Source organism: Saccostrea cucullata, unplaced genomic scaffold (genome assembly GCF_032062105.1).
Source record: "Saccostrea cucullata isolate Sc308-1 unplaced genomic scaffold, CSIRO_AGI_Scuc_v1 ctg11852, whole genome shotgun sequence".
NCBI lineage: Eukaryota > Metazoa > Mollusca > Bivalvia > Ostreida > Ostreidae > Saccostrea > Saccostrea cuccullata.
In genome coordinates, this window is record NW_026922435.1 from 5,760 (window position 1) to 19,688 (window position 13,929).

Consider the following 13,929-nt stretch of genomic DNA (forward strand, 5'->3'; position numbering starts at 1 on the left):
ATTATTTGAAGAAATATTGATCAATCTTTACATTTTTTTTAAAGTGCGTTAATATGGTCGATATTAACGCTCTTTTCAAAAAAACTATTTTTTTTCAAAGTGCGTTAGCTTGGTCCCAAATTTTAACGCACTTTGCAAAAAAATTATTTTTTTCAAAGTGCGTTAGCTTGGTTCCAAATTTTAACGCACTTTGAAAAAATTTGTGTAATTTTTCAAAGTGCGTTGTAACATACCACGGTATTTACTTTACAATTAATTAAGTTCTGGAACCAACCCTCAGATGCCCTTAAAACAAATGATTCAAAAGTGGCAAAGGTAAAGGGAGTCTGAAGAATATGAAATAAAATGATAGTACAAACAAGCAAACAGTGTGCATGAAAATGTTGGCAAACACTAGAAAAAATACTAAGGTACTTTCTTAAACTCAACATGAATACTAAAGAGGTTTTATGTAGCTGTATTGCACATACCAAAAGCTTTCCTGCCATTAAAGGTTGGTTGCCTAGTAGTTATGTAGTATGTACAAGTTTTTCCCTCTATTACTTCTAATTTAAGAAGCGAAAATGTCTCTAAAAATCTTATGATTGGCATGAAGTATTCCTGATCATTTTACTGATTACTTACAATTGTCCTATTTCTGAGGGTCATCTTCTGATGAGTGTGTTCTCTGCAACGTTCACAATTGAAGTTCCTGTTTGACCTGTTATATATTGAAAATCCTCAATGAACATGATTATGGTTTTCATTTCCATTGCAATTGTTGATTACTTTTATAAAAAAAATCTAAACCAATTTATTGAAACGTAATACTTAGGAAAATATTTATGAAATATCAATGGAAAAAAGGAATCATTATCTCCAGTTATCCTAAAATCACAAGTAAGCATTAATCATATAATTTCACATACGTAAACCCATTAGCTTTTTGTCCTATTAAATCATAGTCATCGCTGTGCAATAAAGGAAATCAAGTACTAATCCACAGCTTGGTGGCAATAAAGTTACTATCCCCGAGTAAAAAGTGACAAGCCCAAATACAGAGGCAAAAATTAAAAAGTAACATTGAACAAGAGGCCCAGGGGCCACAGCGCTCACCTGAGCACATCAGCTCGGAAAAAACACATATCAGATCAGAACTGAAAGTTTACTGAGGGGGGGGGGGGGGGGCTTGAATTTTAACCACCAAGGGGATCATAATTTGAACGAACTAGAATCTACATTACCTGAGGATGATTTCATATAAATATTACTAATCCTGGCTTTGAAGTACTTGAAAAGAAGATTTAAAAAGGTTTCCCTATATATTTCTATGTAAAACTGTGGTCGGCCATTTTTGCCACACCCTTACCCCGGGGTCATGACTTGAACAAACTTGAATCTACACTACCTGAGGATAATTTCACATGAGTTTCATCTTTCCTGTTTCAATGGTTCTTGAGAAGAAGATTGTTTAAAGATTTTTCCTATATATTCCTATGTAAAACTTTGATCGGCCATTTTGGCCCCGCCCTACCCCCGGGGGTCATGACATGAACAAACTTAAATCTACACTACCTGAGGATGATTCCACATGAGTTTCATCTTTCCTGGCCCAGTGGTTCTTGAGAAGAAGATTTTTAAAGATTTTTCCTATATATTCCTATGTAAAACTTTGATCGGCCATTTTGGCCCCGTCCTACCTCCGGGGGTCATGACTTGAACAAAATTAAATCTACACTACCTGAGGATGATTCCACATGAGTTTCATTTTTCCTGGCCCAGTGGTTCTTGAGAAGAAGATTTTTTAAAAATGCCAATAATTTTTCTCTAATTTAATGATTATCTCCCCTTCATTTGAACAAACTTGAATCCCCTTCACCCAAGGATACTTTGTGCCAAGTTTGGTTGAAATTGGCCCAGTGGTTCTTGAGGAGAAGATGAAAATGTGAAAAGTTAACGACGACAACGACAACAACAACAACGACAGACGACGGACAAATTTTGATCAGAAAAGCTCACTTGAGCCTTCGGCTCAGGTGAGCTAAAAAAGTTCATCGTGAAAAAAAGTCAGGGTATTAACTACAGATGATTCTTTTTAAAATTAAAGTTTAATTTAATTTTCGCTAGTAAAATTTAATCATATATATAAATTAATGATTTAAAAAAATGAAAAAAAAAATTAAATATTCTTTTTCTGGTCATTCACTAGTTCGTCTAATTAAAACGAAACAAAAATCATTTTGTTTTCATCTTGAATCATTTAAGGATAAATAACACAAACAATTTTTTTCAGAAATCAGCATTATTTCTCATAGATTTACATTTAAATTGACAACCTGAATAATGTTTACCAAGTAGAGTGGGAGAATTATATAAGATTTTGTCATAAAGTTATAAAATTGTGCAAAATTTTGTATGGAATTATATAGAAGGCAAAACAAAACCTAATATATAAGCACAAAGGAAAACCTACGATTTTTTTTTATATTTCAGGGATTTATTATTAATGTCATTTCAAATCAAAATCAGTCAAAAAATACATATCAACCGGCGCATCCATTTTTTGTTTGTGGTAAGAACCCTTAAAGCCATATATGGCGTATGTACAATGAAAATTATTAGACTGAAATTATAAAAACTTATTATTTGTATCATTAATTATTTAAACATGATAAAGATAGAAATTTTCCGTAAATTACAAAATCTAAGTCAATTGCGTTATAAAAATATCAAAACTTAATTTGGATTCTCGAAATTTTCTCCGACTTGGAAGAAAATACAAAAGATTTAAATAACACATTACAGAGAAGATAAAATCGTATTATTAGATGAAACGAGGTGTTCTCCGTGCTCCGAATTGTATGAAAAGCTGTAATTTAAATGTATTAACTATATTTCTTTACTTAATTTTGTATTTTTCAAAAATATATCTTTTGAACAGTTACGCCATATATGGCTTTAAATAAAAAAAAAAGCGCAACATAATTGCATGACATTTGTGACTGCGACTGGGAAAATGGGGCCAGATGAGCTAAAATCAGATTTGGAGTTTTTGTCATTTTTTAAATCCTCATAATTTAAATAATTTTTTTTCAAAAAACCAGAGTCATATCTGAAGGGGTTTTGAAGATATGACGAGATCTGTTCATTGACCCTTTATAGGGTTATTACATAAAAGACACTGAAAACAGGGAAAATGCACTTTTTCTATGATATTTAATCTGAACTTCAGATTTAAAACCAGGGAAAAGTAATGACTTAAATATACACTTTTTCCTAAAAATAGATGGAATAAAAATTTTAGAAATGTTCAGATTTGTAACCATTGTTGTTATGGCAACAAAATAAATTAAGAATTCTTATCATTTACATAATCATCTTTACAAGAGTTCAAAGACAATCGGTGTTTATAAAAGTTTCAAGATTTCATTCACATCCTGTGTTCATAAATTTTCAATTTTTAAGGAAGCTATAAACACTAACATAAATTTTTTTCTGGCTTGGAGAAAATTATGTCATATAAAAGTGTACGAGGGTTGTTCGAAAATTATTGAGACATTTTGTATATTTTGCTTTCTAATGAATGTTTTTCGGTGAAAATTTGCATATACGTTTGACATACATTAAGAATTAATAAAAACAAAAAATATTTTACAAATATTTAATATTTTCTGTACAGTGGTATCTAAATGCGTCATCAGTAGGGGTACCCGGAGCAGTCTCGAAATCAGATATTGAAAATATGTAACATCAACGTTCTAACTCTTCGTGGACCCATAATAAGAGCGAAAATAATTTTGTTTTTGTGAATAATTTTTCAGCTTTAATTCAAATTCATGTTGTCCAACTTTGATAGAATTTTGATCAGGAATACGGAGATCATTAAAAAAATTAATCCCGGTAGAGAATTCCGCTAAGAAAAAAAAAAAGGATTTTGACGTCAAGGGCGGAGCAGCGAAGATACCTAAAATTTTGTGTAGCGCAATGGAGAACTCTTTTCCAGACACAGCGACCTGCTAAAATAATAACTACGAAAAAAAGTGTGTTAGGGTTTGTTATTTCATTGGTATACATTTTTTTTACAATTAATTCGACCGGAGTAAAATCAAAACCTCTGGACGACCATCAGTTATTACGTACGGTAATAATATCGTTACGGTATCAATATCGTTGACTCGCATTGCATAAATTGGCACTGCGTGATTTTAAGTCATCTTTTCCCACAATGAAAATATCACACTCGGATAGCAACAGCATACATTTTTAAGGAATAGTTTAAGAAAAGAGACTGTTTGAATTTTGTACTGTTATATGTAAAAACAAGGAATGAAAAAGATGAAACGCTTCCCGATCGTTTTACATGCAAAACCATCCCTGGCTGACGTGACGTTAAAATGACGTGATGCTGCTCCTAGTCGATGGACATATGCATGTTTATTATTTCACCGAAACTTTTCTTATTATCATTGGAATTAGAAATTTTGCATAAGTGCTTTATTCGTTCTTTATAAAATGTTGATGAATTTTCCTGAAATTATCTCAGTCCTTTGTGGAGTAAATGTAATTGTCTCAATAATTTTCGAACAGCCCTCGTACAGACCAAATTCATATTCAACATAAGGTACCTATAGTATTTCCCTGAATATATGTTCACAGACAGTTAAGGTATCTTAAGTAAACTCAGTGAACAGAAATTACGCCTGTTTACTTACATTGGGAAGATACATGCAAATGATTTATCCAATTACTTTATCTTATTCTAACAAACACGTAATGTTAAGAACACTTTTATCTAGTACACAGTGTGTCTTTCACTGCAGATTTTAGTCTATTCTATCTTATATCTAAGGGCAAATCACTCTAAGTTGCAATAAAACTGCCATGAGATTTAGTTGTCTTTAGTGTGGTGTGCAGTGTTAAGAGCTTCCTTAAACAACTGAGAAAAAATACAATAAACTTCCTGAGAAAAAAATGCCATCTCATTGCACAGTGCACTTTATAAGAGCATGCTAAAAGAAAATGGTAGACAAACATGTACATATACACTCATGTACAATGTACTTAAAGATGATGATATGGTGGTATATATAACTATATCACTTTAACAGTAAAGCATGAAAGTAAATAATTTATGCAAAGCATAAAGCAATAAGCAAACTATACTATATGGATAAATCACAAATTGGCAGATAATCATGAAAGTGTTACAAGGTAAAATGAATAGAAAAAAATTCATGTTACAGCTGTACATTGCAACTTCCACTTAACAGAGCATGTGTTGGATAAAACATGTTAATTGACATTGACAATTACACATTAAAGAAATCGCCATCATTGAATCATAACTTGCCTTACTTTAAACAAACCATCATACACATACTCATCAAATAGTGTTATTAACATGTGCATGACACATTTCATACATATAGAGAATCTGAATTGACCAGGTAATATAAAAAACAATCAATCACAACTCTGCAACACTAGAAAACCATAAATGCTTTGATAAAACAATATCGAAACATGTACAAATCACATGTTAAAAACATGCACAGAATTAACCAGAGAACATGTAAATCTTTCCTATAAACTTCAAGTAAAGCAAACATTTAATAAAATACCTTACATTTTAAAAATGTTCATACATGTTGAAACATGTACAGAATTCACAATCAGTGAATTACATGTACAAGCTTAATTTAGTAAAGCTTTTTCCTATTACCTTTTGGTTTATATTCTTCACAGCATTCTGTTAAGTCTATTTCTTTTTTGGGTACAGTAGGTTTTGGACATATGCATTCTTTTGCTGTCTGTGAATAACAATGCTCTCTGATGTGGTCATATAGGTACCATTGTCGGGCAGGTTCAAGGCCTTTAATGACAGATGGAGAAGGAAGAACACCTGGATTCGGAACTTTACTTTTGCTTTTCAGTAACATGAAGGTGACAGGCTCAGATGAAGCATTTTCCCGACATGTAATAATTCCTGGATCCTCTGAATCCATGTAGAAATGGTGGTAGTGGGTTAGGTATTTCAGTGGTTTAAAGTACAGTTGTAAATAATTCTTCCATTTATAGAACAAGACAGGATCTTCAGCACCACCTACAACCTGTGGTATATTATGACCACTTCTACTGGAAGTCCTAACGGATTCTGCCACCTTAAACACAATCATAGGGAAAATGTTTTGAAAAGACACCAGAAAATGAAATATAAAGATCTCTAATTTTTTAATTTCAGAAAGAAAACTTGACAAAATAAATATATATCATGGCTGGATACATGTATATTTTCATGTACTTGTAAATAAAAGTACCTGTGGTATTGTTTCAGCATTGGTGTTTCTCCAGTGCACCTTCCAAACATCAAAATGCCAGTCTGGCTCAAATTTTGTGTGACCAGCTACCATCATCGAGTATTCTATGGTTCTGTGTAGCCCTGAAGAAAATGTTGAAAACTTAATATCTTTTCCTTTCCTTGAGATGCTGTTGATATGTATTGAAAAAATTCATGTAAAGTGTTGATAACACTTAGTCTAATAAAACGGGTGTACTGTAGCACACATTACACACTACCTATTACAGAAATTATAATGACATCAGCATCTACCTACCTGTAAACACTCTCCAAAGTCCATACCATAACACAACATTGTTTTTATTTTGTCCTGTACAGTTATCAAAGTGAACCTTGAGATCTGTTTCACCATGCCCAAACTTAACAAAGTACATGTAATGGTGCACCATGCGTGTAACACAATTAGCTCCTTTCCCAGGATTAGCTGCTATGTCAATGTGATAAAAGGTCTGTTTTCCTGTAAAATAAGCATGTACATAAATAACAAATCAAACAAACAAGTGTCCAAATAAACATGTAGTAGTAATACAGCAATCACTTTATTAACACAAGTTTTGCTCCATGGATTTTTCAATGTAGTTTTAAAAATTATAATCATATAAATAATAAAAATCAAAGATGTTACATGGTAAATATAACATTATAATGTTTAAAAAAGGTTCCCCCAAAAAAGAAACATTCATAATGAAAGGTATAAATGAAATCTAGGTAAAAAAAATGTAGTGATATAAATATTTAGATCATGAATATCACCAAAAGGAAAAATATTCCTTAGAACAGCTTTGATGAGGAAAATTACCTGATCCTTCAGAACAGATACCAATAACATGGCATTTACGAGGGGATTTAAAGTAAATCGGCCCCACTTGTTGAGCATGGTGTGGAATATGCACCTGTTGAGCAAAATCCCAGGAGTAGTGCAAGGTGGTTTGAACTGACTGTGGTGGGTTACCTATTAAAAAATCACAATGTTATTGATACATGTAAAAGAAAAATCTGCGTCAAAAACTTTACTCTGATACAGCAGATACATTGTATTAAAATAAATAATACAAACAATAGAAAATTCAATTTCATATCATGTAATATATTACATGTCTCTGTTCCATAAATGTAGGTATATATTACACATTATTATACTTTCATGTTAAATGCTAAAATCTGATTGGTTTAGACGCAATTAACAATCCGTTCGATTACCCTGAGCCTTAGCAACACACGTGACAACGGGTAACACAACGGTAATGCCACATGCGTGGAAATTATGCGCGTACGGTTCACCGTAGAATTCTCAAAACGTCAGTTGCGCGTTTGAAAGAACCGGAATTAACTTGACGTCAATAAAAGCTTGCGTCCTATATAGCTTACTTGAAAACAACAAACGACAGACGATACATGCTTGCGAGTGTAGGAAACATGCTTGCGAGCCAGAAATAACGAAACTTTATATGATAAATGACTCTAATTCGAGTATCAAACAAACAATAAGGAGATTAGTGAACCGGTGAGTGTGAAAGCTAGATATACATGAACGTAAAGACGATCGACGGTTTTTTTGCTGACGTCCTAAATCAATAAGACATTCAGTATAATAAAATAAATGGTGCCTGTTTTGTAGGGTAACATTTGAAATTGACACCCCTCGGAAAACCATTGTCAACCTCCGCTGACGCGTCGGTTGACAATGGTTTTCCTTGGGGTGTCAATTTCAAATGTTACCCTACAAAACAGGCACCATTTATATAATATGTCCTACATATTTTATTAGGTTAAACATGTGAACTTTTTTTGGTTTGAAAACTTACCTGAACGACGGTGGGAAACAGTTCCGCTTTAATAATCAGATCAAGCTCATCCTTGTTGACTTGTTTACAGTGCTCTCGGAATTCGATTGCCGATTATATGTCAATAACTGTACTGCGTGGTTCACCGTAGAACCCCTTACAGCTACATGTATCACTCCTAAAGCAGGCCTGGACAACATACTTCCTTGTGTCCTCATCAGTTGGTTCAATATTTATTGGGTCCACGTCTTCATCATGGCCGGAATCAGATTCAAAGTTTTCGTCAGAACTATTTTCGTTTTCGATCACATTCCCTTACCAAACTGATATGTTTGCTGCAGGCCTGCAGCAAGTCTGCTGCAAGCTTGCAGCAAACAAAATTGTTCGCAGGAAGAAAATTTTCTTGTTCGCAGATGATTGCCGCTAGCTGCAATCTTGCGGCAAACATTGCAGCAATTGCTGCAAGCTTGCAGCAAATTCGCAGGAACCCAACATGTTTGCAGGAACATTGCAAGAAATATACACGCCAATTTAATGTTCGCAGCAAGTTCGCAGGAAACATTTCATTATTCGAATGTTTGCAGGAAGTTCGCAAGAACAGTAAACAAGTCAAATCAGCCAATGAAATGCAGATTGTACTGGGGTCAGCACAGAACTGGCCATTTTGAAATGTTTGAATTGAAGTTGTATATGTTTCAGTATTTTGTTAGAAATATATACCGTTTTGAATGATCAAAAGTGCAAAACTATAATGGACGTAGGTGTTCAATTGGCATCCGTGATATCTAATTGGTAAGATCTGATGTTGTTTTATTTTGATGTAAAAAAAATCTTAAAAGCAGTTGTTTAAGTAACTTAATGTGTAACTGCTAGGTCAAATCTAAATCTATTTATTATGAATTTCAGTCCTTTTTTTAATATCACATATGTATACTTGTACTTCTTAAATGTATTAATGGACATAAATCAGTTAAATATTTTCAAATTAATTAGTAGCTGTGTAATTACGGTTATAATCAATGAAAAATTATATGTAAAGTTCTTAATGTTCTGTACTATAACTATAATGCACTCTGATTTTTAACAAGTATGAAAACTTTGTTTATTAAGAACATAAACAGAGCCTATCAAAACTTCATAAAATTGCATCATTTCAGAAACATGTGGTGGATTTCCTCTAAACTTAACAGATTTAGGTCAGGACAAAAGCTTTCTGCGAACTTGCTGCTTGTACACAGGAATGTGCCAAAACCATAAGGAAATTGTTTGCTGCAAGTTAGCAGCAATGTTTGCCGCAAGCTTGCAGCAATGTTTGCGGCAGGCTTGCAGCAATGTTTGCCGCAAGCTTGCAGCAAGGTTTCCATATTTGGAAAATCCAGTGTTTGCTGCAGACTTGCAGCAAACCTCATTTGCATGGTAAAATGTTTGCAGTAAGCTTGCTGCAGACTTGCTGCTAACTTGCTGCAAACACCAAGGCTTTCTATAGACTGTCAAGCTTTCTTTGGATACATTGGGGCAAGCTTGCAGCAATGTCTGCTGCAAGCTTGCAGCAATGTTTGCTGCAGACTTGCAGCGAATATTTGCAGGAAGGCAATATTTTCGGTAAGGGTTGTTACTTTCAGTAAAAATACAATTCATCTACTACGTTTAATTCTTCTATGAAACTAAGATCTTGTTTATCTAAAATTTCTTGTGGTATAGAACACCTACTTCTTGTCTCCTGATTCATGACGCCTCATCTGACCGCCATATCAGATCACCAATGAAAACAAAAAGAAGGGAAGTAAATCGAAAACTTCGGTTTCATTATTTTGGCGCTTAATTTAAAACTAACAAAAGAAAAAAAAATATTGGCAGCTTTTGAAACAGACGACATAATTAATAATTACATGAAATTTAAAAAAGAAACTATGACATTAATAGGCCTAAGTGAAAAAACAAACAAAACTTAGAAAACACGTGTCTAACGTTTTTAGCGCGCCATGCTTGTATCTATGACGTAAGTTTGATCGCCGATTTCTCATTACGACGTTTGCCGCATCTGGCCCTTTTTCCCAGTCGCGGTCACATTTATCATTGAGCTGATTGAGTAAATGTATATAATTTAATAATGAGTTATCTGTGAGGCATATATGTACATGCAAATATTGCTATATTAAACAAAGGAAATGGGGGAAATTCAAATTAGGAAAAAAAAGGATCGTTTTTAAGTAAATCAGTCTGGTAGTACTGCAAAATGGATGCAGTTGTGGAGATTTATGGATAATAGGAGCATGCTGTCTGGAATATTTCCATATAGGGAATTTAATAGCAAAAAGGAGTGAAAATACCGGTGGTGCTTTTCATGCATTACATGTGTATTTTAAAATTCCTAATAGCCAAAGGGGATTCCTCAGTGCAGAAAACCACTAGCCCCATCCTCAAAAATGGAAGCCCCGGATGTAGCGCGATGCTAATTACACACCCATCATATGCAATAGTTATAGTAGCCCTATATCAATTTCAGTATTGTTTTAAATTAATTAAAACAAATGCCAAAAACAATAATTAAAAAAAAAATCAAAATAAAGCAGACACTCAAAATCAAAGACAGAAAGAAGCACTGTTTTGACTGAACTTTTTCAGTTATACAATGAATCTCTTACATATCAGATGAGATAAACTTACATACAATTATTTAGTTGTTGTCAATTATCCCATTTATCATCATCTCAGCTCACTTTGCGATTGTAATACTGTCTACATGAACCGATAATTTACAACTGATTTATGAACACACGATTGTTAAAATTTTCATTTCCCTTTCCAATATACATTGTCAGAACATACTTAGTTGGTTATGATATGAAATTAAATAATTAAGACTTTCGATCTATTAAAGATTATCTAACAATATACGATCATTTACTAAATACTTCTCGCCCTCAAGAGAGTTAAAAAGACAGAGAAAATTCAAAATACATACAAGTGCAACTTAGGATTAATTTTAGGATATATCTATTTTAATTCTGTGCACAATTGTTTTCAAAATTACATTAAAATCAATTTTCCTTAAACAAGAACCCAGCAATAGATAAATATTAATCAAATAAACTTACCTTTTCTCTTGTCAATCAGACAATCTTGTTGACATTAAGTGTTTCTTAGTCACCATATTTTTTTCCATGAAAACAAACGTTGCTATAATCAGGATCAACGGAAGTTGATTTTCGGAACTCTCGAGAATTTAGAGTTCCGAATGTAAAACTGAAACACAAAACACGGTGCGTCCGTGAAAGCAACTTTTTTGGACACTTTTTTGGACAAATCGTTTTGTCCAAGTTTTGTTGGGTACTAACCTGCAAATACCCAATTAGGGTGTTTTAAGCATATTCAGCGACACTTCTTATTGGGTATACCCAATAAGCAAAAAGTACCCAATAAGTACAATCTTGGCATGAAAAATACCCAATAAATGCACTCTCGTAAACACGGACAGACAGACAGACAGACGGACGGACGACGGACGCATTACTATCGCATAAGCTCTTCTGGTCTCTGACCAGTAGAGCTAAAAAACTGCAAAAAGGTCTTACAGTACTTAATAAGGTACTTTGATTTTCATGACCAATCTTGTTCTTATGCATTTTGGCACTCATAAGAGCTATACGTGTATCATAGACAAACCAACGGACGAACGAACACCGTACTCTCATAAACTTTACTGTGTTTATGTTCTGGCACAATTGTGATGGTGTTATAAAAATGTCATGAACTAAGTTAGTACCACATTAAACGTAAAGTCGTTGATTTTTACAGTAATACTATCGAGATTTGTCAGCAGAAAGATTATTCGAATTTAACTACAGGAATTATTCAGCGATTAATTGATTATATGTTATTTAATGTCCCTCTCGAGAATTTTTCACATGGAGAAGACTCCTCTCGCCGGTGGAGACTGCAAAATGTTGTCCTATAATTTGGCTCTAATCGCCATTGAGCAGTGAGGAATCTTTTTGAGTCAGTACCGTCTGACACACGGGACCTCGATTTAAACGATCTCATCTGACGGACCGGTCTCCACGTCCCACAACTGAACAAGTACAGATATATGATGCTCTAGCCATGTTTTTTTTTTATTTTTCATTTCTCAAATTTGTTGCATCAGATTTTCTTAAAGATCATACTTAATAAAAATCATTTCGAACAACTTTATTGCAATGCATACAGCGTCCGGTGATTTTGATTGACAGGTCAATACATGTGCACTTAGTGTAATACTTCTTAAGCAGAAAAAATATACAGAGAGTGACTATGACGGACTATGAAATCAGAAAATATTTAATAAAGAATGTGTACAACTGATATAGAACTGATTTTTTGTCTATGTAAATGGATAGGATAATCAGGATTAAAAGGGAATCTCTCTCTCTCTCTCTCTCTCTCTCTCTCTCTCTCTCTCAGACATGTAAATTTCAGTATCTTGCGTAATGAAAAATCTACTATTATAGAATATGAATTCTGTATACATGTTGATGGTAATTATAACCAAATGTTCCAGATTCAATTGTATAACAAACTTATAATTCAAAGGCCTATAGTTGCAATAATGTCTCCGAATAAAATCAAGAAGGGGGGGGGGGCTTCAAAAGAATTACATACTCGGTAATTTTATGTTTTATGAATTAAAAGGAAAATACTTAAGGTTGCATGTACATACATATAATTATATAGCATTGCATAAAATTGTGTTCATTCGTATACTTTATCTAACATATCAACAGACCTTTGCAGATGTTTTTGTATCATGTTTTTAGCGTAGCATTATTTCACACAGAAACGCGTAACTTTCACATAATGTTAACCCTTTGAGTACTAGTATTTCACAAAAATCCAAGAATCGCTTTTTCTCATCTTTAATAACTTCTCGGGTATATAAAAGTATAGATCATGTATAATAAATAACAATGTAAGACTTTTAATCAATGAAATATACGTGTTAAAACCAAATCCAATCTATAGATTGATTTTCTTTCTTTTAAGTTGCAGATATCTATTTATTTCTAAAGGCTTTACAACGGTATTACATTACTCTTCTATCTCTCAGTTCCCTTTTGAGTACATATAATATTTTAGAATCGAAAATAAAACTTAGATTCCGGGATAATTTCGCATTCAAATTAGAGAATGAATTAAGAATATTTTTTTTAATATAATCATAACAGACATTACAGATTTACACTACGCTGACAACTTTAAACTATGCATATACTGAAAGCAGTAACCAACGTAATCTTTCATGCAGAAGTGGATATGGAAACTCAAAGTTTAAACATTTTTTTTATGTGAAAAGTGTGGATATAGACGTCTGCGACGTCATGGATACTACCTCCGCCTTTATCTCGAAAGTTCTATTCCCATTTACAAGTCAGAGTTATCTATCACTGCTCATTGTCACTACGTAAATAGAGAAAATGAATTTATTGACGGAACCTTAAATCTCCAAAATGCAGAATCCGATTGAATAAATAATATGTTTAGTATTTTTGTAGAATAATTTGTATATACATCGCTGTAATGTATACTGCGTACAATATTATTTTCTTCAAAGTGCTTAGTTGACACAGAACGGATATTTTTTAAAGATATAAATTTGTAAATCAAAAACTTTCAATATACAGACTAACAATGCACAGCCAAATTTAAACTAATATGCATATAGTGAATTAAGTAATATGCAAAAGAGAGAATATTGAATGTGTAAATATGTTGATCTGGAGAGCGTATATATGTCTCTAACGTCATCAATACTATTTCCGCCTTTATCTC

The 13,929-nt window shown here is 33.1% G+C and overlaps 1 protein-coding gene across 2 annotated transcripts; it reads right to left on the reverse strand.

Moving 5' to 3' along the window:
- Nucleotides 1-4,581: 4,581 nt before the first annotated feature.
- LOC134261773 (uncharacterized) lies at nt 4,582-6,884 on the reverse strand. Of its 2 annotated transcripts, none has more exons than XM_062744171.1 (3): nt 6,594-6,884; nt 6,297-6,465; nt 4,582-6,140 (listed from the first exon to the last, which is right to left on the reverse strand). In XM_062744171.1, exons 1-3 carry the CDS (start codon nt 6,620-6,622, stop codon nt 5,679-5,681), a joined length of 660 nt encoding a protein of 219 aa, XP_062600155.1. In that variant the 5' UTR covers nt 6,623-6,884; the 3' UTR covers nt 4,582-5,678. The 2 variants fall into 2 exon arrangements, with proteins under 2 accessions (XP_062600155.1, XP_062600154.1); XM_062744170.1 differs by having other exon boundaries at nt 6,297-6,418; nt 6,594-6,878.
- Between the last annotated feature and the right edge of the window lie 7,045 nt (nt 6,885-13,929).